This window comes from Panthera leo (assembly GCF_018350215.1).
Source record: "Panthera leo isolate Ple1 chromosome Y unlocalized genomic scaffold, P.leo_Ple1_pat1.1 chrY_random_Un_scaffold_88, whole genome shotgun sequence".
Taxonomy (NCBI): Eukaryota; Metazoa; Chordata; class Mammalia; order Carnivora; family Felidae; genus Panthera; species Panthera leo.
The window spans coordinates 169,089-193,165 of record NW_024962242.1 but is presented as its reverse complement, the minus strand read 5'-3'; the positions used below and the strand labels follow the sequence as shown (position 1 = coordinate 193,165).

Below are 24,077 nucleotides of genomic sequence, written 5' to 3'. Positions count from 1 at the left end.
AATGCTCTCCTGTCTTCCTGATGCTGATGATGTCTGATCAGAAACAGGTATGATGGTACATCACTAAAGCAAAGATGCTTTTGCCTAGGCAGCAAAAACACTATGCTGCACTGAACACAACAGTATTTTACTAGGCTGGAAATCCTCAATACTCGATGGATGTGCTTGAATGAAAACAACCAACACCTGGACCTGTCCTAGTACGTGCTAGAAGTGGAAGTGACTATACTTATGGCTCCTATGTTCTTGTACAATGGCCATTAGAGACCTCTTTGAGTTAATGCAGTCAAGATTCCAAGGAGAAGATAGATGCAACCACTCAGGTGTGTGCATGCTCTTCCTTCCTTCACCCCTCCCCACGCTCACGCACACACACACACACACACACACACACACACACACACACAGACACACACACACACACACATACACACACACACACACACAAATGAATGCTCAACCATCACACATGTAAGCAACCAAGGCATGCTAGATTTCTCATACAATAGCGTAACCCATTTTCCATTTACTTACTCTGTGTCCTTACTCATCATTAGCCCTGCCTCTGGGTTTCCGATTTTGAGAAGGAAAGAGCTAGAATGTAACAATAACAAGAAGGACAAAGGAAAAATGGAAGGATCTTTACTAAATAAGTGACTGGATGCTGCAGAAGTCCTGGTCCAGACCTCAACACCCCTTTGGCCTGAACACCCCTGATAAAGCAAGAATCCCCACCTTCCAAATACTCCCAGGCTTTCACAACCCGTTAAAAAGTATTCAACGCATTGCTATAGTTAGAAAAGGTGCACAAACTGCTAGGACATAACTCTGGAATTCTACCACCTCTCTGAGCTCACCTCATTGAGATGTAAACTATCTCCCTCTTCTGCTCACCCCTCCCAGGAAGACCCAATGTGTCTGTGGAAATTGGATTGAGAATGCTTAAGTCTATGTCTACTATGTTTACTTCATCTCCAATGAATGCATACTTGAATCTGTTTTGGGGAAAGATTATGAGGGGGAGCATTCTTTTGGTTGCAGGATCCCACAGATGGACAAGGTGTCTGCAAAAGAAAATGAAGAGATTATCTGATCTGTCTGGGTAAAGATTACCCAGATTTAGCAGATGAAGTGCCTTAGTTTAGAAGAAGTTAAACTGGACTTTAGTTCTTGTGGGGAAGAGGAATCCATGACAGGAGTTCATTAATCCAATAGAGGGGTCTGTGTTGTTAAGAAGATCTGGAGTCCCCTCAAACAGAAATTTCACTTTGTGCACCTCACACTACAATCCAGGCTCACAACCCAACTCTCCATTTTATCTTTATGCAAGCACCTCTGGCACTACCACCACCTTCCCAGACGCTGAACACACCACTGCACCTTAATTATGTCTAATGCTGTGTTCACAGCCCATCTGAAACATCCCAGTATTCTCTTGCAATTCCAGTCTCGGTTCAAAACAAGCCACTTGCAATTCCAGTCTAAATTCAAAACAAGCGACGCCCATTACCTCTGAACTTTGCTAGATCAATACATGTGTTTCCTTCTACCTTTCTTCACTGTTTACCAGTTCAAGTATTGTCAAGTTCACACTGCAATAGTCTGAGTTGCACAGTCTCAATCTTCATACTTGCTTTTGCTACTTGATTCCAGTATATGTAAAATCCTCACTTACTCCAGGCACGGTGCTATACAGTATATACAGTACACTCTTGAACTTTAGAACCTTAGACATGGTTATAGAGAGAGATGTCTCACTCATAAGAACTAGCCCTCAAAAATCTCTGAAACTCAGGTTCATACAGGAATCCTTTTCAACAGAAACTGTTCTTAAGCTTCCTTTGCAGGGCATCTATTTAACTTTTTTTTTTTTTTTTAATCTCCTTTTAAAACACATATGATCACTGATTGCATGATTATCTGTGAAAAGACTGGTACCAGGTTCCCAGCATGTTTACCCTAAGTATTCTGCAAGGAGTCCCCACTCATTCACTTTGTAGTAACTGAGGAAACAGTGTACTATGTGTCAGTTGCACATGTAGCACTTGAAGCAGAATCTGACAGAAATAGGTCATTTACTCAGATCTCCAAAGTGCTCTCTCTGGTAAACTCATGACAAGGGACACAGATTTCTGTTACCCAGGAGTTCAAATGGTGCCAAAAAGGCTAAATAAATAATCCATCAGATGAGTTACCAAGTGCCTCTCATATTAACCCGTGGGGCTGGATATTATCTCCAACAAGTAACTCACATTTCTTCCTGCTTAAAATCCTTCGCATTTTAGCACATTCTCACAAAACTTCCCCCATTTGTCTTTAACTGCATTATCTCTGTCCTCAGAAAGCCAAACCTTTCTGAGTGGCTTCACTACTCTTCTCTAGTCTCACTATATCCACTGAAGACAAACTGTGCCAGGTAGGTATTGTCTATCTCTTCCTTGTCAGACCCTTGTGACCCAAGAAACTTTTAATTAGTTGGGTAGGATTCCTGCAGTACTGTGCCTCTAGGCACTCTGAGCTTATTGTCAAGTGCTGCCCCACCTTCCAGGTTCAGTTTAAGTACCATCACTTACCACCTACCTCTGGGGTATGGGGATTCCTCACCCAACTGCCTCCCCTTTTTGTGTGTCCTGTGGCTTTTACTTTGAAATCAGTAACTTAGGTTCAATAACTTAGCAGCTCTTTTAACTTTTAATATAACTCATTTACAACTAAGTGAATTTACTTACTTGTGATAATTGAATGTACTGCCACTCAACTCCTTTTTTAATGTGAACTACACCGCATTTGTTAATTCTGTTGCCACTGGGCCCGGCAAGCCCACTCTGAAGTGGGGAGCTCGAGGGGCGCCTGGGTGGCTTAGTCAGTTAAGCATCCAATTTGCTTTAGGCTCAAGTCATCATCTCATGGTTTGTGAGTTAGAGCTCTACATCAGGCTCTGTCCTAGTAGCTTGGGGCCTGTTTGGGATTCTCTCTCTCCCTCTCTGTCTCCCCCTCCGCTGCTTGGTCTGTCTCTCAATTAATTAATTAACTAATTAATCAACTAATTAATAATCAATCCATCAATCAATCAATCAATCAATTAAAGTGGGGAGCTCGAGGCACCTGGGTGGCTCAATCAGTTAAGCATCTGACTTCACGTCAGGTCATGATCTCTCGATTTGTGAGTTCAGGCCCCATGTCAGCCTCTGTGCTGACAGCTCAGAACTTGGAGCCTCCTTTGGATTCTGTGTCTCCCTGTTTCTCTCTGACCCTCCACTGCTTGTGCTCTCTGTCTCTCTCAAAAGTAAATAAAAACTTTAAAAGAAGAAACAGAGCTTTTTTTGGGTGTGTCACCGTTTTTTAAACTGTAATCACTCCACCTCCATTCCTGACACCCTTACCATGTGCACCTATGCACATGTACCTGTGCACATGTGGTAAACTTGTCTCTTCTCCCAGTGAGATAAAAGCCTCAACAAGACAGGGATGGTGGCAGCAATGGTGGTGGTCAGTGTAGCTGAGCATATCCTATGGTATAATACATGTCTAGTGTGCATGAGTCTGTGAATAAGCAGATAGTAAATGATGGAATGCCATAATTCTCAGCAAAATTATGGGTGAGAGAATAGAGTCAAACTTGAAGGTAACAGAGGCTCAGAAAGCCCTCTAGCCCATAGTTTCTAATGCGGATGACAACAGTTTTTGTGTTTCTTTTCTTCTTCTTCTCCTTCTTTCTCTTTCTCCTTCTCCTTCTCCTTCTCCTTCTCTTCTCCTTCTCCTTCTCCTTCTCCTTCTCCTTCTCCTTCTCCTTCTCCTTCTCCTTCTCCTTCTCCTTCTCCTTCTCCTTCTCCTTCTCCTTCTCCTTCTCCTTCTCCTTCTCCTTCTCCTTCTCCTTCTCCTTCTCCTTCTCTCTTCTTCTTCTCCTTCTCCTTCTTCTTCTTCTTCTTTTTTTTTTGGTACTTTTTTTATTTAAAAAAAATTTTAATGTTTATTTATTTTTGAGAGACAGAGAGCATGTGTGTGTGAGTGCTGGAGGGGCAAAAAAGAGACACACAGAATGCAAAGGAGGCTCCAAAATCACCAAGTGGAAGATTATGACTTGAGCCGAAGTGAGGCAGTTAACAAACTGAGCCACCTAGGTGTCACTCTTAGGGTACTATTTGAAAGAGAGTACAATGGAAGTTTTGTAAAAGCCTATATACTACAACCAAGATGAAAGCCCCATATAAGGAATGAACTGAACACTGCTTCTAGAACGTAACAAACATTAGGCCTGTGCCTACTTATGACTACTTATGACTAGGGAGCAAATAAAATTATACTCACAAAGACAGTCATTGGTTTGTAGCGCGTCCAATGCTTCAAGTGCTTCTTTGGGCTTCGGGCTGAAAAGACAATGATGGGCATTATATTGCCATTAAAAATAATGCATTTAACGTGTCAGGTGGTCAAACCTGGTATTACCAGATTCCGAGAACAAAGCATCGTTCAATGATTCCTCCTGCCAGAAAAGTATAGAAGAGACGTGCACGACTCCTACCTTAGCGTCTGCCGGGAAGACTGTCATTGCTTTCGCAGCCATAGAACACGTTTTAAATAGGTCGACAGGACCTAATCGTACTTTATTGGCAATATTGGGCGAGGCACTCAAGAATGAACTCACGTGTCAAACACCACTAATCCAATGCCTAAGAACTTGGGTGCTAACCGTCAGCGTGGGGCAGTATGACCTCCAGCTGAGAGGCAAGACCCAGCCGTTCTCTAACCCCAGCCGCCAAAATGGAATTTCACGGGGCTGCACAAAAATATTTCCACCCAACAACTATGGACTCATAATGTTGAAATACGATCAGCCCTTTTCTCAGGATGAAAGCAGATAACGTTGAATCCAAAGCAGCCCACTTTACTCAGACAAACCGCTGTGAAGGAAAAATACCTCTCCACTTCCCGGGCAACGCCATCCGTGATCCTGAGAAGGAGGAAATCAGGTGACAGACAATTTCAGTTCCGGGCTTCCACTTACTGCAGAAATGTAAAAATTCCTTTTTTTGTATTTTCTAGAGAAACAAGGATGGAACTGAAATTACTAAAATGATCAGATTTCTCCTATTAATTTACCAGTGGTAGTTATGCAACAGAACACTTTGCAGTACAAACAACCTATCCATTAAAAACTATTTTCACTCATCCTCAAACTGTTTACTAAAACTCAAGAACAAGCAGAATATATGATCCTTTCTACTAAATAACCTAATTTCTTTGTTCTAGATTGGTGGTGGTTACACAACTTTTGCAATGTACGAAAACCCTCTGAATCTTACACTTTGAAGGGTAAACTGAACAGCATGTGAAATATATGTCATCTAAAAGCTAAACATTCAACACCCTGTATTGCCTTGTGGGCAGTGGTTGCACAGCTTTGTTGATGCACTTAAAAACTACCTCACAATTCACTTTACTGGGAGGAACTGTAAGTCATGTTAACTTATGACTCAACTCAAAAAACAAAAACAAACAAACAAAACAACACAGTATTCATCAGTCCACTGGTCTAACCCATCTTCAAGACAGCAAGAGCTGAATAAAATCTAGACTCTTCACTGCTGTTTTCCCAGCAGGGATTCAGTTCTTTATGGCTTCCAAAACCATGCTATACATTTTTCTGTATTTCTCAGATCACTTTGATGATTTCACTTCTACTTCTGGATACCTCTCCCAGGGGTGTTACCTTAATTGAACAGATTCCTCCTAGACTCTACAGCAGACAACCCAGGATACCCACTTTCCTATTATTTTTTTCTGATCATTTTCTTTTTTTATTGTTCTCCCAAAGAAAACATTCTTCCCCTCCAAACTGAATAGTACCAAGTAACATTCTTTTATGACTAGATGATTTTCAGGCTACTGTTACTGAAATACATACATGGGCGTGGGGAAATCTGAAATACCCACATCTTGGAAGATTAAAGTGACTTTTAACACATCTGGTTGAGATTCTCTCTAACTGTGCTTAAGTGAAACTCTACTCTAAAAAATGGTTTCTTTACACATCTGTAAGCAGAAAGAGTTTCCAAGTGTGTGCTTACTCTTTCCCACAGGTTCTGTGTAAGGGAAAACTTTGAATGCTCAGTATAAGGAAATTAAATATACTTACCCACTGTATGCCCTTTAGTTGAGTGACACAGTGTTCATGAATAATGGTTACCTTTTAGAAAAAGCATTTACTCCAAAATTATCACTATGTATCAGGAAATGTAACAAATAATTTGGCAAAATAAACTCCAACCTCTGCAAATTACACTCCTCAATCAGGGTCTGGCCCCTCTACGTGATAGATTTTCTTTTTTGAAGAGTAAAAGCAGTTGTCTCAGGCCAGGCAGGCATGCGCTTTTCACATCTCACATCATTTCACGATACTGGAAAAGTCCCAAGGCAAGTAGATTAAATGTATGGGAACATGAGCTCCCATCCCCTTCTCCACTCCTAGACACCTCAGGAAATTGACCATCAGTCTATAGCACCCTGAAAGTCTAAGTATGATGGTCGAGGACTTGGAATATACCTCGATATAATTCATCATTTAAATATGTTGTTGCTTGTGAGGGCCTGAGATTGACAAAAAGCTCCTGTCCCAGATGAGGTGGTCCCCAACACATAGCCAGACAGGACTTAAAGCTAACTTTATTTATATAAAGATCATTTCAGCTACACCGTCCTGCATCAACTAGTGACTTTTGGGGTCTAACAAGCAGCACACTACTTTCCATCTTAGAGGATGTGGTGAGAGTTTCTACCAGGTGTCCTAATTACACTAATTTCCTTTTGTGTCACTTACATACAAAAACCCAGTTTGATATATTTTGCTTCATCAATTCTTCATGTTCTAGCTTTTGTTGATGTGTCAGGACCAGTGAGTGCCCTTGCATGTGCAGTCCTCCAAACACAACTGCATAAAATTGGAATTATTACTCCCACTTTCTTAAACTAATGTAAAAGTAAAGTTCTGAGAATTTAAGTCATTAATCCAAGATACTACAAGAAGTGGCCATCTAAGTGAGAACGAAGGCTTGAATCTTGAACTTTTATACTCCCACGTCCACACTCTTCCATTTGGTAAGTATCACCTTTGAGACAGACAAACCTCCAAAACAAAACCACATGGATTTGTGTTTGGCTGAGACAATTAGGGATTTATCATACCATTAAACATTGTGCCAACATTGTATCAATGAGAGCACAAGCAGGGGAGGGGCAGAGAGAGAGGGAGACACAGAATCCCAAGCAGGATCCAGGCTCTGAGCTGTCAGCACAGAGCCCCACGCTGGACTCGAACTCACAAACCGCGAGACCATGACCTGAGCCAAAGTTGGACGCTTAACAGACTGAGCCACCCAGGTGCCTCTCTTAAAACTTATTTGAAAAGCAACAAATAAATCCATCCATTATTAGAGAGTTTGATGTTACATAAAGTTTCCTTCCCTAGATTGCTGTTCCACAAACTGTTTATAACTTTTTTTTACATCCATTTAGATTTTTGTCTTTTACATTTTTTCTCATTCTGGAACAATTACTTATTGTATTTCCTTGCCTAGTTTTCATAAACAATTGTTTCCTTTCACCCTTATTATTTCTAAGTAGTTTATATTATCATACATATTTACTAGAATTCTTAACCCTTAAAATCCTTAATTTCTAGTGAAATGCCTAGCAGGCAATTGTGGGATGTCTTTTACACTAGCATTTTACACTAGCATCTTTACGCTAGCACTGTCAAACTTATAAGTACATTATAAATTGCAGAAGCATGCTATTCCTCTTAGTAAATATTTCCTTGTTCCATGGAAAATGTTTACTAATATATTCAATTTCTCTGTTATATAAAGCCAAAACTAGATAAACCTATGTTCAATTATTAACGGTTCATTACTCTATCTTATCTGAAAATGATCTAGATACTCAATGACTATCCACAATTTACCTTAGCAAACTTTAAAGTTTCAAGTTAGCAAAAGATTTAGGGAAACCATTTCACTATACATGCTATAGCATTGCTGAAAACTTCACCAGAAATCTCATTCCACTTACACCTCTCTAAATCCCTTGCTTTTATTTTTTAATATATTTGGATTACTCATGAAAATATCGTAAAACATTTTTTAAAAGTCATCATACTGAGTTATTTTTCTTGCTTGCAAATTTTGTAACAGAAATAATAACATGAACTTACTTATTAAGCCCATATAGAATAAAAGTTGTATGTCTGTATTATGCTTAATGCTGGCAAATCTGAAGGCATACTTTATAAACTTAAAGTGAATTTTATGATTTTTTTTTTTTTTACTGTAAATTAACCCCAGTCACATAAACTTAACAAATATTTGGGTTAGCACCAATATTTCTGCCAGTCTAAAAAATACTAAATTAGAAAAGCCTTTTTTTTTTTTTTTTTGAGAGAGAGACAGAGACAGAGACAGAGACAGAGAGAGAGAGAGAGAGAGAGAGAGAGAGAGAGAGAAAGAGAGACTCCCAAGCAGGTTTGGAACTGTCAGTGAGATCATGACCTGAGCTGAAGTCGGACACTTAAATGACTGAGCCACCCAGTGCCCCAAAAAGCTTATTTTTAAGCCAAATAAAAATAACTCTATCACAAATTAATTTGAATAAAGTACCCAAAGGGGCGCCTGTGTGCCTCAGTACATTCAGCATCTGAAATTTGGTTTCAGCTTAGGCCACGATCTTAAGATTCATGGTATCAAGCCCTGGGCCAGGCTCTGCAGTGGCAGGGCTGACAAGAAGTTCTAACAGTTGTAAACAATCCTGCCCCTCAACATGGGACCACCCAAACATATAAAACAACAACAAACATAAAGGAACTAATCGAACTAATCAATAGTAACACAATAAGAGTAGGGAACTTCAACACCCCATTTCTATCAATGGACAGATCATCTAACAGAAAATAAATAAGGAAACAATGGCTTTGAATGACACACTGCACCAGATGGACTAAACAGATATAATCAGAACATTCCATCATAAAACAGCAGAATACATATTCTTTTCAAGTGCACATGGAACATTCTTTGGACTAGATCATATATTAGGCCACAAAGCAAGTCTCAACAAATTAAAAAAGATTAAAGTCCTATCATGCATCATTTTTGATAACAGTACTATGAAAGTAGAAATCAACCACAAGAAAAACTTGGAAGGAACACAATTATATGGAGGTTAAATGAAATGCTGCTAAAGAATGAATGAGTCAATGAAGAAATCAAAGAAGAAATGAAAAATAATGTGGAAAAAATGAAAATAAAAATATAATGGTCCAAAATAGTTGGTAGGCAGCAAAAGCATTTCTGAGAGGAAAGTTTATAACAACACAGAAGAAATACAGATGGCTAACAGACACATGAAAAGATGCTCAATGTCACTCATCATCAGGGAAATAATAATCAAAACCACACTGAGATACCACCTCACACCTGTCAGAATGGCTAAAATAAGCAACTCAGGAAACCACGGCTGTTGACAACTGTGGAGAAAAGGGGAACTCTCTTGCACTGTTAGTGGGAATGCAAACTGGTGCAGTCACTCTGGAAAACAGTGTGGAGGTTCCTGAAAAAATTGAAAGCACTAGAATGCAAAAATTCCACTATCAGGTATTTACACAAAAGATACAAAAATATAGGTTTGAAGGGGCACATGTACCCTAGGAGTTACAGCAGCACGATCAGCAATAGCCAAACTATGGAGAGCTCAAATGTCCATTGACTAGTAAATGGATACAGATGTGGATAGGTATACAGTGGAATATTACTCAGTCATCCCCCAAAATGAAATCTTTCACACATTTTGAGAGCAAAATGTCAATCATAGAAAGACATACGATATGATTTCACTCATGTGGAATTTAAGAGACAAAACAGACGAGCATGGGGAGGGGAAAAAAGAGGGGGAAACAACCCACAAGGGACTCAAGAATAGAGAGCAAACTGATGTTGCTGGAGGGAGGTAAGTTGGTGAGGGACTACATGGGTGATGGTTATTAATGAGGGCACTTGTGATGAGCACTGGGTGTTGTAAGTGAGGAGTCACTGAATTCTACTCCTGAAAACAATATTGCACTGTATGTTGGCTAATTAAATTTTAAATCAAAAAAAAAAAAAAAAAAAAAAAAAAGAATACCCTAGATAGAATTTGAGGCATGGTAACGTGAGGGTTCAAATTTTATGATTAGTTTCCTGGATGCAGAGGAAACCAAAGCAATGGTGTTGCATATTTTTATGAAAAGCTTTCAGAAGAATTTTCTTTAGAATTCTATTTTAGTAGTGTTTCATTTGTGAGCGATGCAGAGTAGACAGGCCTCTTTATGCTTACCTCTCTTCCTGGTTCACAGTATTAAATACAGTTTTGAAGTGATGGCGATGTTTATAACAACTTTTGGGGGGGATGTTATATAGTGATCTCTTAATTATAAACCTTACAAAATGTCCAAATAATGAGAACTGACACACTTTTGCCTTAAAGAGTATGATCCTGGAACTTGTCATGTAATGCGAAAGGAAAACTTGGGAATGTTCACTGATTTTTATGATTTTTAGTATTGCTTCAGGCCATTAGAGTGGCCTGGATGTGTGCTAAAAGCCAAGCTTTAAAAGCTTTTGCTACGCAACTATTTAAAGTAAGTCTTATTTCAACAGAGTAAAATTGTTAAAAAGAACTTATAACAAAAGAAAAAAATCATATTTAAGGTTTTTGTTTTAATGGTCACTATTGGGAAATGAAAGTGTCTCCTATTTTGACAAATATTAGAGGTGTTCTATACAACAAAATGTTAGAACAGGAGCTTTGATTGAAATTATGACGTTCAAATTGTTTCAAGTCCAGACATTGTATGGCTGTGTACTAGTCATCAAAGGTCTTAGAAAAATTCTCAATCGTCTTTGAAAGGGTCTGTGTGGTATGATGTCTTCAGTGTGGCCATTCCAAGGTAAGAACTATAAAACATGTAAGATACACAGGACTCTCACAATTCTCATCTGTGAGATTCCTTCCCAAGTGAATTCCATACTTGGACTTGAGAATATTTGGTGAGAATATTTTCTCTGATAAATTTCTCTCTGAAAGCAACTAAAGTCAGTAAGCCTAAAGAGCATTTTGCATTTCCTCAAATGTGCTCATTTTCTCAGAAACACAGATCTGATGGATTCTTTCAACTACCTAGTCATTTTGTTAAAATCACAGGATCAGCTTCTAAATGTAGCAACCAAATAGGTGTGACATAACCTCTTTTCTCTATGTAGCCTGTTACATATCAAAGTTTCTAACGCCATCTTTTTGTCTCTAAGAATGAGGGAAGTGGAAAGTACAGATGGAAGCAGAATACAATGTTGGGATAAAGAAAACTGCTACATCTTTTTTCTTTCTTTTTTTTTTTTTTAGCGAAACACTCAATCTTCTACCTTTTCTCATATTTATTTCATGGTAATATTGAAAGTTGGAAAGTGTTTAAATGATGAAACTCATAATTGCTTAAGGGCACTGACAAAATGAGAGCTCTTTAAATAAAGACAAAATTATTTTCTTCAAAGCAGTTTATGTGATTGGGTATAAAAATAAATAAAAAACAACCAGCGTCACCTATAGTCTCCAGAAGATTACAAGAGTCAGCTTTGTGAATTTGGTAGGTAGTAGGTTCAATGTTTTAATTCACTATCTAGAAGTCACTGTAGCTTAGTTTGCACTATACTATGTGTGGAGGTGCCAGGCGGCCTAGCAGCTCTGCCCAGTGTCACACAGCAGACCAGCAGGAGCACCGGCAGACCTAATCAATCTGGATCTGACCAACCCGTGCTCTGGGCTCATTCCAGTGTCCCTGAGAAGTGCTGGCCCAGTGGACTCAGGTTGCTCTCCTCACTCCTCATCATTTTGTAGTCTTCCTGCTTCTGTGGTGGGTTATTTGATGCCTTGACAGTTTTACATAATGGTTACTGATGGCATATATATTGAGTTTTTATATTGAGGTTTAAAAGGGAAACGGTCTCCTTCCCAGAGGATGGACCTGTGGAAACTGAGCAGGTGGATGTCCTTCCCAAAATGCAGATTACTCCCAAAGAATGAGTCAGGTGACATTTAAAACCATGGGTTCTGAAGATGCTCAATTTTCAAAGTCCCAAAGTTCTGAATGAAAAAGTCTTTAACAATGCTCTCCAAACCACATACTTGGAGTTGGAGCCCAAAGGTCCAACTGTTCTTGCTACACTGTTCTAGGTGGAGGAAAGCTCAATGCGCCATCAGTCAGCCCCAGGAACTACAACCAACCCCTCATATGCATTAAGTTCTTACACGAAGGAAGGTGAAGGCTTTGATACTTACATCGAACACCTCACGTATTCAAGAATCTTCACAGATTGTATTGGTCAGGTTTTATTTGTAGGAATGAAGGAACATTCCCAGTTTTGAGCCATTCTTTCATGACAATTCCACAAAACTGAATGTAACTTTATAAATATTTTTAAAAGACATAGTTTTTTAAAATATTTAATATTCTGGTAATCTGATTTTGAATTATAAACGCCAAGATTCTGCTGGGGGTTTTAAAATGTTTTTTTAGTATTTTTTTTAAGAAGGCAAAACTGTACACTTTTAGATTGTTTTTAGGAGTTAATTTAATGTACTGAAAATAAAAAATTTAAACATATTTTCACCCTTATGTTTATGGCAGCATTATTTAAAATAGAAAACATAAGGAAGGATTCTAATGTCTATCAATAGATAAATATCTATTTGTCAATAGATAAATAGATAAAGAAGTGATACATCTATCCAGCCACACACAAAAAAGGATGTGGAATCCTGACATTTATGACAATATGGACCTAGACCTAGGGTATTATGGTTAAGTGAAACAAATCAGACAGAAAATGAAAATACCATATAACTTCACTTACATGTGGGATCTAAAAAAACAAAAATTAATAAGCAAAAGGCACAATCAGACCGACAAACATAGAATAAAACTGACGGTTACAAAAGGGGATGGGATAGTGACTGTGGAAAATAAGAGAAGGGCCGTGGGAGGCACAGGCTTTCAGTTATGGAATAAGTAAGCCACAGGGATGAAAGGCACAACAAAAAGAACACAGTTATATGGTGACAGATAGTAACTGCACTTGTGGTAAGCATAGCATAACATATGGAATTGTTGAATCACTGTGTTCTCCATTTGAAACTAATGTCACATTGCATGTCAATTATATTCAAAAACGTTTAAATGTTATATATGTGTGTAACCATATATATGCCATAAACACACAACTGAATATTACTCAGCAACAAAAAAAAATGTTTGCCATTTTCATTTCCAGAAACAGTTATGAACATAGAATAGAGGCTCTTATGCTAAATGAAAGAATTCAGAAAGCACAAGATAAATACCACATGGTTTCACTTATATACGGAAACAAAACAAGTACCACCCAAAACCAAAACCAAACAAACAATAAAATATACAGAACAAACTCTTGATTTCAAGAAGAGAAGTTGGGAGGGGGTAGGGAGCAGGAGGAGTGAAATAGGTCAAGGGGACTAAGAGGTGCAAACTTCCAATTATAGAATAAAGTCACTTGGGTGAAAATACCCAACATGGAATATAGTCAAAATACTGCAATAACATTGCATGGTGACAGATTGTGATTATAGAGTAATTAATAGAATTGTTGAAATATCATACTGAATAATATATCTGAAACGAATATAACATGTATGTCAACTAACCTTCAGCAATAAAAAAGAAACTATTTGTCAAAAAAACTGTGGAAGGGAGGGAGAGAGGGAGGGAGGGAGAGGGAGAGAGAGCGGGAGGGGGAGGGGAGGGGAGGGAGAGGGAGGGAGAGAGGGGGAGGGGGAGAGGGAGAGGGGGAGGGGGAGGGGGGGAGGGGGAGAGGGAGGGGAGGGAGAGGGAGGGGAGGGAGAGGGAGGGGAGGGAGGGGGAGGGGGAGAGGGGGAGGGGGAGGGGGAGGGGGGGAGAGGCAGGGGGAGGGGGGGGAAGAAAGAGGCTCAGTCAGTTAAGCATCCGACTCTAGATTGCAGCTCAGATCATGATCTCACAGACCCTAGTCAGGGTCTGTGCTGACAGCCTGAAGCCTGCCTGGGATTCTTGCTCTCCCTTTCTTTCTGCCCCTCTCCCTCTCGGGCTCTCTCTCTCTCTCAAAAATAAGTATTACTGTGTTAATTAGCTAGAATTTGAATAAAATCTTGGAAGAAAAAAATAAAAGAAATAAAATCTCTATCAGTTATCTAGTAGGTGGGTCAAAGAGAAGATAAAACCTATTTGGACCTTTGAAAATCCAACTAAACCTCTACCTAACAACCTCGTATCTTAAGATAGCAACAGGACTTTTACTCTGATTTTCTTCCTATTTTGTGACCCTCCACGTAAACAGAGCAAAACACATACTGAAAAGGACTGTCCTGATAAAAGTTATAAAAAGTTGGCCAAAATATACATTTCACTAACAGACCTTAACATATATATTGAATGACATAAAATAGTATTTTCATTTTAGTAATTTAGGATTGTCAGTTTCTCATTAGAAACTAATGACCTGGGAAACCTGGGTGGCTCAGTCAGTTAAGCATCCAACTCTTCATTTTGGCTCAGATCATGATCTCATGGGATTCTTGGGATTCTCTCTCTTTCTCTCTTTTCCTCCCTCCCCCCAACTGCACTGCTTCTCTCTAAAAAAATAAATAAATAAACGTAAAAACAGAAAGAAAGTCGTTTGAAGTATGAACAACAGAGGATCCTGTAAATCAAAAACCAAAAAACAGCCAACTGATGCAGGAGCTGTTTAATACTTTATTTTTTCATTTTTTAATGTTTTTATTTGTTTTTGAGAGTTGAAAAAGACAGAGCATGAACATGAGCAGGGGAAGGGCAGGGAGAGAGAGAGACACACAGAATCCAAAGCAGGCTCCAGGCTCTGCGCTCTCAGCACAGAACCTGACATGGGGCTCAAACTCACAAACCGTGAGATCATGACCTGAGCCAAAGTCAGATGCTCAACCAACTGAGCTACCCAGGCACCCCTAATATTTTTGAATTGCAAATAGTCTGCATCTGACTTTATTACTCCAACTATAATAGGAAAGAACACATCTTATTTAAGTTGGTATTAAAATACTATGGCAAAAAGGTATATTAAGGACAAGAGAATAAAATGACCAGACCTATCAATATTTAAACTCTAAACTACTACTAAGATTATAGAACACTTGAACATTCTTACAGTCATCGTACAAAGGAAATTTAAGCAACTTAGAGAATTCCATCTTCAAGTTAAATCTGTGTTGAATTAGATGAGGTTGATTGCACCTTAAATATTGTATTGAAATGAATATGCATATAGAAGAACCTCAGATGCAAACAAAATAAATGGTAATTATATAACATGATATTTGACTATTTTATAATACAGAGTCCTGCATACCAAAATTGTGGAAGTCAAACAACATGCTATTAAACTACCAAAGGATTAGGGCACCTGAGTGGCTCAGTCCACTAAGGCTCCAAGTTGGGCTTAGGTCATGATCTCAGGGTTAGTGGAATGAAGACCCACGTTGGCCTCAAGCACCGCATCAGGCTTGCTGCTGTCAGGTAAGAGCTGCTTCAGATCCTCTGTTCCCCCTTCTCTCTGCCCCTCCCCCGCTTGTGTGCACTCTCTACCAAAACTAATAAAAATAAACATTAAGAAAGCCATAATACTTCACACACACACACACACACACACACACACACACACACACACAAAACGACCAAAGGATCAAAGTACAAATCACAACATAAAATACTTAATAACAAATTAAAGTGAAACTACAGCATACAAGCCACAGCAAAATCAGTAAAAGGGGGAAAATTTAGTTATAAATCCTTAACATAATAAGCAGAAAAGGTCTCATATCAATGATCTGATTTTATACCTTAACTAACCAGAAAAAGAAAAACCTAAAGCTACAAAGAAGAAAATAAAGATTAGACGTTAAGTGAAAGAGAAAAAAACTAATAGAGAAAATCACTGAAACCAAAAGTTGGTTTTCAAAAAGATCAACTGGGGCACCTGGGTAGCCTAGTCAGTTAATCATGCAAATTGGGTTCAGGTCAAGATCTCACGGTTCATGCTGACAGCTCAGAGCCTGGACCCTGCTTCAGGATCTGCATCTCCCTCTCTCTCTGCCCCTCCCCACCTTGTGCTCAGTGCCTCTCTCTCTCTCTCTCTCTCTCTCTCTCTCTCTCTCTCTCTGTCTCTCTCTCTCTCTCTCTCTCAAAAATAAACAAACTTTTTTTTTAAAGATCAATAACGCTGACTAACCTTTAGCTGTATGGACTAAGAAAAAAGAACTAAGACTCAAATTTCTAAAGTCAGAAATAAAATGGGGAACCACTACTGAGCCTACAAAAATAAAAAGTATTATGTGAGTACTTTGAAGTCGTATGCTGACAATTTGTATAGTCTAGATGAAAGATAGGTTTATAAACAACATTCATCAAGAATACATCACAAAAAAATGGAAAACTCTCTCATGGAATCCTGGAATCCTGTACCTGAGCTACAACTTTAATCCAACTAACGGTTTAATTATGATTCTGTATTCTTCAAGATGAAACATTAAGCTGGACTGTTCCTGACCAGCAAGAAAGAAATTCTGTATCATCAGAATCTTGGTCTTTTCAGGGTATAACAAAATCCTACAGACTGGATGGCTTGTAACAGCAGAATTTTATTTCTCACAGCTGTGAATACTGGAAGTCCAGGATGCACATGCCAGTCGTTCCTGTTTGTGTTCTGCTGAGCGCCTTCTGAAACTTTCTTTGTAACACTGACCCTAATACCTCCTAAAGGACACTCTTCCTAATACCATCATCATCTTAACCATGTTAAGGTTTCAACAGAAGAATTTTAAGGACTGCACAATCAGACCATAACAACTAGCAAACACAAATACTGGTGTAATTTACACAAGGAAAATCTTTAGACAAACTATATTTGTTACAGGAACAAGTAAGAAAAAAGATGTTTTGAGTGGCTCTCTACTTAACACAAACTGCATCACATATGAAAGTTCTGACATTCCTGGCAGAATGTTGAGGAATATGTAAATTCAATAGCATCCTTTTATGTATAAAAGGCTACATATATCAGGCAAGTTTTGATTACTTGGAAGACAATTCGTAACTCAATTCTTCACAGATATTTTCTTTACAGTATTAAAAACAATTCCTCAGTCTCAGACACATTCCACCTTTGATAAATGTTCAGGAACTTCACAGAAAAGAACCATGAACTACATTTGTGCATTTTCATTTCTTATTCTTAGATTTAACTATGTATGTATTCTGGCATCAGATTTGGCTCAAGTTGTAACATTTAGGAAGTAAAATTATGGCAAAGTGAGATGAAACAATACGAAAGTTTATTCTCCTCTCTATTTGTTATATTTATAATTTTGAAACCAGGTCAAAGTGTATTTACTCATTGCTAAAAACTCCTCGGGAAAATAACTATGCTTTACAAACTACCTGATGAATCCTTTCCATTAATGTGGTGTAAGCTTTAACAGTGGTAGTGGTAACTACCTTAGTAGTGGTAGTACCTTAGTAGTGGTAACTAACCACTACCTTATAGTGGTTTCACCTTATTACAGTTGATAACTCTGAAATAAACAGAAGGTCAAATAGAAAGATTATGATCTAAACTCCTACTAAAATACACACAGAAGTTGCTACATAAAATAAAATACACCAATAACAAAGCAAGGAAAAATACACTCAACAACACATTTTATTATATTTCTCAGTGCTGGTTCCCGCTACCCCAGCTAAGGGATACTTTAAGAAAAACTTACTTTATGGAAGTTACTATAAAATTAGTTTTTCATTATACATTGTAATTTAATTGCTCATAAAGTCCAAAATTATGAGTTACAATGCATATGACTTTGACAATAAATCACATATGTTAACATAACCTTTCCTGTGTAAGAAATATCCTACTTATTTCACAATCAGAGCTATCTTATTTGAAAAATTTTCTATAAATATTAAGTAAAAACACTACCAACTTATATGTCAATACTTCAAATATAAAGATAACCAGGTTTCCTAGCCCTGAATTTTTGCAACTACTAACATTACAAATTGAAAAATGTTATTTAAACCGATGTCCTAAAAATGCAATTCGGAAATGCTTTTTTTTTTTTTTTTTTTTTTTTTATGATGGTGGCAACATAAAATGATGAAAATAATGTGTAAGTTATCAAGCTTAGAATGAAATACATATGGCCACATAAATATGAAAATAGCCCCCTTTCTTGACTTTAAATGTGGACTTCCACCTTCCTTAAATTATATCAAAAATCTTACAGAACATCTAGGTAACTCGAATATACATAAAGATTCTGTTAACATACTAGCTGGAACATGGTTTACCAAAACCTATGATGATAAGGCAATTTATTCAAAACACCTATTAACTACAATAAAATAGTCACAGTGGAAAAGACACTTCTTCTTCGTTTCTTTCTACTGTTTAACAGCAGGTATTACAGTCTTTTCCCCCTAAGTTCCATTATATCCAAACAATAAAATTTCACTTAAATAATTCAGCTAAGTCAGTTTTTAGAGAAATATAATCCTTTTACACAATGAAAATAGATCAGCATGTCTTAACAAAATACATTCATACTAAATGATGTTTTAGTCTTCTTTTAACAGGTGTGATAGCCAAAATCCAAATTGTAGAACAATCCTCAGAAACCATGTTCAATTTAGATCTGTAAGTGAAAAAAAACATGAAATCCACTGAAAACTAATTCTTATAATACAATAAATAGTCTACTGCATAATAAGGACCCTTTATACTATCTGAAATATAAAGCCTTTGAATGAAAAATTTTATATACTAGGTATTTCTCAATTCCTGTCTGTTGCAGTCATTATGAACTCTCTGAGAATGTTATGTTATGCAAATTATTCTCAATGACATTTACAATCTCCTTCTCTATTTTCATGCTGGTGACTTGAGATCTTACATTTTGAGAGTGGGAACACACATGTGGAAGTATAAGCGCCTTAAAAATTAAAAATTAAATTATATTAAAAATTAAATTGTAAGTACCTTAAAAATTAAAAATTAGGAAAGTCGGGTCCTAGGCCAAAATATCCTCTTCATATTCACATACACTTCTACTTCAGCTCCTACCTAGCCTTTGAACCTAACTCAGCTGTCAAAAAGTTCATATCTGTCCTTAATGCACAATGCAATTGTTACATTAAGTTTTGGCACAGAAAATAATCACCCTACTGTCAGAGGATTAATTTAGTCATAAGAATACTCTGGCTCATGGTCCACAAATAAGGTACATAAAGAAAATTTTAACAATTATGTTCTTCTTCATCCTTTTTTATTTCCTACTTCTAGGTATGTTTTAAAATGTATCCAACTTTTTCAAAATTTTTTTAAACGTTTATTTATTATTGAGAGACAAAGAGAGAGCATGAGCAGGGGAGGAGCAGAGAGACAGGGAGACACAAAATCTGAGGCAGGCGCCAGGCTCTGAGCCATCAGCACAGAGCCCAATGTGGGGCTCGAACCCACGAACTGAGAGATCGGACGCATAACCAACTGAGCCACCCAGGTGCCCCTAAAATGTATACAACTTTCATTAAATAGTACCCTATGTTTAAAAATGCATAAATACATGGTAAAAAAAAAAATCTGGTAAAAAGCTACACTGGAGGTATGTACTCAATTTTCTTCAATTCATGGAAATAATCTAAATGATTTGGAAATATATTAAAAAATACTATGGAGCTGTAGCTGAATAGAAGGACTGGTCTGGTAGATCAAGTATAGAAAAATGTAAATTGTCTAATCTTGGTACTATATGTAAAGGCGTTCGTTTCACTTCGAAAACTTCCAACTTCTCTGAATGTCTGAAAATGCTCTTAATAAAATAAAGGGCTTTGTTGGTGATGAAAAGATCTGGAAATCCCCGATCTAGATCAATGATTACCAACGTGACAGCAGCATCAGCATCATGTGTGGTGCTCAACTTACACTTACCAAAGACTGGCTTTGTATTTTTGAACAACTCTACTAATTGTGCTGCACAGTATTTGACAGGAATAAATGCTCTACACATTTTTAAATTCCAAGTATTAAATCCAAGACTTAACACTAATATTTTTGGATTTGTGGTCTCTGAATTACTTTTTTATTACAGAGGTATTAAAAAAAAAAAAGTCTAAGCCTGATAGAAATCTAAGATATATCACCATCCCAATTATTTCATCCACACATGCCAAGAAAATCAGGATGAATTTTATTTACATACAGTAACAGCAAAACAGTGAGACATTCATTATTACTTTTATTGCTCTAACTGCTTTATCACTAAGAGAAATAACCACGTTCCACACAACACTGATACGTGATAAAATTGTAATCCCAATACATTAAGTTGACAACAGACCTCCGGTTTGAAGTATATTGCAATTTGAATGCTTCAGCAAGCTGGTTCAAACAAGAACCAGCTTTTTACATGCTAGTATTTCATCTAGGAGAAGGTACATTCTCAAAACTGCTACATTTCTTAATAGTTACCTCTCATTAAAGCAAGTTATCATCATGAAGTATCTATGTTAGAGGAAATAATATTGCTCTTTTCAGAAAGAAATGCTTCAAAGGCCTGTAAGGTTTCTCAGAGAAAAGAAATGTGTAACTAGATGGTTTCAGAACATTAATGAACTTTCAAATGAAAGGAGTGATCTCAACAAGATACCGAATTTAAGTGTTCAACATTCCCAGATTAAAGGTTTCTTTGTATGTAATTCATAAATAAAAGAAATAATAAACACAAGGTTTTATCCACTACTTACATCATCAATGTCTTCATCGTCATCTCCAATATCATCAAACTGGATTTCATCATCATCTCCAGGACCAAACGTATCTGTTTCATTGATTTTAGCTGAAGACAATAATTAATATACTTATATACATATATTCATGATGTTATTAGATAAACTGTCTATAAAAAGAAACAAGTCTGGGGCACTTGGGTGGCTCAGTTGGTTAAGCCTCTGACTCCTGATAAGAGCTTAGCTCATGATACTGTGGTTGTGAGATGAAGCCCCAGTGGGATTTTCCAACGCCCCCTCTCTCAACACTCCCCCTGCTTACACATAAATACAGGAAAAAAAAAAAAAAAAAAGAAGCAGCAGCAGCCTGATATAAAATACAAACTATATTAGAAAAAGATTCTTAGAAGTGGTATTTCAATTCAACCAACATTTCATTACACGAAAAATACTGCTAACTTGTGTGGAACAACCCATCGCACAGAGAAAATTCACAATGAAATAAGAAGTTCAATGCTAAGTCATTACAATGAAGGGTGTATGTGTGTACTTTTATTTTGTTCAAAACTGTAGTGTAAATAAAGTAGGCAGGTTCTAATTACACTTAGTAGTTACATATTTCCCAAGTATGCTTCAAGGAGCTTTTCTGTGTTTTATTTTTCAAGGAGTTTGAAACAGGCTAGGAGCCTACTGTCAGCATACATAAAGTTCTCCTAAAAACAGCTAGTCTCTCAACTTACCAAATCTGTCAAAGAGTTAATTAAATCATTTTATCCCTAAGCAATAAGAGTTTAGCACTTTTAAAATGCAAATAATTTCATCAGAAATTTCAGGCTTATGGAAAAATCTTGCATTTTCATAATAAAATTCAATAGAGTAAAACATATAAAAGAAAATAGCTGCCAAGTGAAAGCTGAGCTTAACAAAAAGTTTGTTTTCTCTTTGATATTATGACATCAAAAGAGAGACAGAAGGTGTAATATGATCCTTTTTAGATCAAACACTGCACTTCAAACCGAAAAGGGGTATAATTATGTAAGAATCAACATACGTTTCTATATTTAGTCTTTCCTGGGATAGCTAACCCAATCAGAGAAGCCAAAAGAAAAAAGAATTAAAAACAGCTTTAAGGCACACCAAGCTCACCAACATTCACATAATAAGGGTCCCAGAGGAGAAGATATTGAGAAAGGGGCAGAAAACATATCGAAGAAACAGCAGCTCCAAACTTCCCAAACCTGGGGAAGGATATAGACATCCAGATACAGAAAGCCGGCAGTGTTCCAAGTAACAATTCAAAGAGACCCATACGATAAACATAAATAAACTTTCAAATTAAAGACAAGGAGAGCGTCTAAAAGCAACAAGTGAAAAAACAAACAAACAAACAAACAAACAAAAACACCCGGTATGTACAAGGGAATCCCCATAAAACAATCAGCAGACATTTCAGCAGAAACTGTGTGTAGGCTAGAGGGAAGCGGCACAATGTATTTACAAAGTAATGAGAGAGGAAAACCGAATTCACAAATGTGTGGAGATTAAACATCACAAAGTGAAAAACCAATGGAAATCTAAAGAAATAAACAAAGAAGTCTAAAGAAATAAAAAAAAAAACCTTCTGACAAATTAAAGTGGATAAACAACATACCAAAATTTGATGCAGCAAAAACATTCCTACTAGGGAAGTTCATAGTAATAAATACCTATATCAAGACACAGAGCCCAAGTGAACCACCTACTTTATACCTCAAGGAACTAGGGGAAAAAGGAATAAACAAAGCCCAAAGTTAGTAGAAGGAAGGAAATAACGCAGATCAGAGTGGACTAAAAGGAATAGCGACTACAAAGGCAGTAGAAAAGATTAGGGACAGCTAATGTTCTTAAAAACAAACGGCAAATTTAGCTACACTAACCAAGTACACTACAGAACTCAAAAAAAATCAGAAACGAAGGAGACATTACAACACATACCACAGAATACAAAGGATTATGAGACTATCATGCACAATTGTAGAGCAAAAGAATAGGTCAACCTAGAAGAAATGGATAAATTCCTAGAAAAGATAACCCAAGAGCACAATGACAAAGGAACAGAAAATATGAAAACACAAATTTCAAATAATAAGACTGACTCGGTTATTAACAATTTCTCCACAAACTAAACTCTAGGACCCATGGCTTCAACGTTGAATTCAATCCAAATTTTAGAAAATTAACACTATATACCTCAATCTCTTTCAAAAAAAAAAAAAAAAACTGATGAGGGAACATTTCCAATCTCATTTTCATGAGGCAAAGTCTTACTGTGACAGCAAAACTAGACAAGGACACAACAGGGAAGGAAATCACATGCCAATATCCCTGAGCAACAGAGATGCAAAACTCCTCAACAAAATATTAACAAACCAAATTCAACGATACAATCAACGAAACATATACTATGATCAAGTGGGATTTATTCCAAGAATACAAGGATGGTTTGACATTCACAAATCAAAGCTACACTACGATAATAAAATAAAGGATAAAAATCGTGTGATCATCACAATAAATGCAGAAACATCAACATCCATTTATGAGATAAACACTGTTGACAAAGTGGTTTGCAGGAAAGACACCTCACTGCAATGAAGACCATATATGACAAGCCCACACCTAACATCATAGCCCAAGGTGGAAAGCTGACAGCTATTCCTCTAAGATCTGGAAAAAGACAAGGATGCCCACTCTCACCACTTTTAACTCTATAGACTATCAGAAATCCTGGACAAGCAATTAGACAAGAAAACAAATAATAATAAAATAATCCAAATTGGAAAGGAAAAAGTAAGGATCCCTAATTATAGATGACATTATATCATATGTATAGAGAAGCCTAATGAGTCCACCAACAAACTTCTAGCACTAATACCTGAATCAGTAAAGTTACAAACTGTGAAATTAGTATACCAAAATCAGCTGTGTTTCTTTCTATCCAAGGAGGAATTGGGAAAACAACCCCTTTTACAGTTACACTAAAAATAATAAAATATCTCAGAATAAATTTAAACACAGAGATGAAAGACCTGCACTGAAAACTATAAGACACCAATGGAAAAAAAAATGAATAAGATACAAATAAATGGAAAGAGATTCCATGCTCATGAGGGTAGAAGAATCAACATTTTAA

At 37.1% G+C, this 24,077-nt stretch overlaps 1 protein-coding gene across 4 annotated transcripts in view; it reads right to left on the bottom strand.

The window, feature by feature from the left end:
• Positions 1 to 130: 130 nt before the first annotated feature.
• The window catches only part of LOC122212886 (putative gamma-taxilin 2), a 60,654-nt gene continuing 36,707 nt past the window's right edge, over positions 131 to 24,077 (bottom strand). The window contains exons 2-7 of one of the 4 annotated variants that reach the window (XR_006199346.1): positions 20,924 to 21,015; positions 18,729 to 18,816; positions 6,269 to 6,398; positions 4,919 to 5,039; positions 4,309 to 4,367; positions 131 to 1,064 (exon numbers count right to left, since the gene is read on the bottom strand). Coding sequence is in view for 2 of the 4 variants with exons in the window: in XM_042926872.1 (XP_042782806.1) it covers positions 6,381 to 6,398; positions 18,729 to 18,816; positions 20,924 to 21,015 (198 nt within the window). In the remaining 2 variants the exon portion in view is untranslated. Of the gene's footprint in view, positions 1,065 to 4,308; positions 4,368 to 4,918; positions 5,040 to 6,268; positions 6,399 to 18,728; positions 18,817 to 20,923; positions 21,016 to 24,077 lie in introns of those variants that run through there. The other 3 variants (XR_006199345.1, XM_042926872.1, XM_042926873.1) reach the window with 3 other exon arrangements.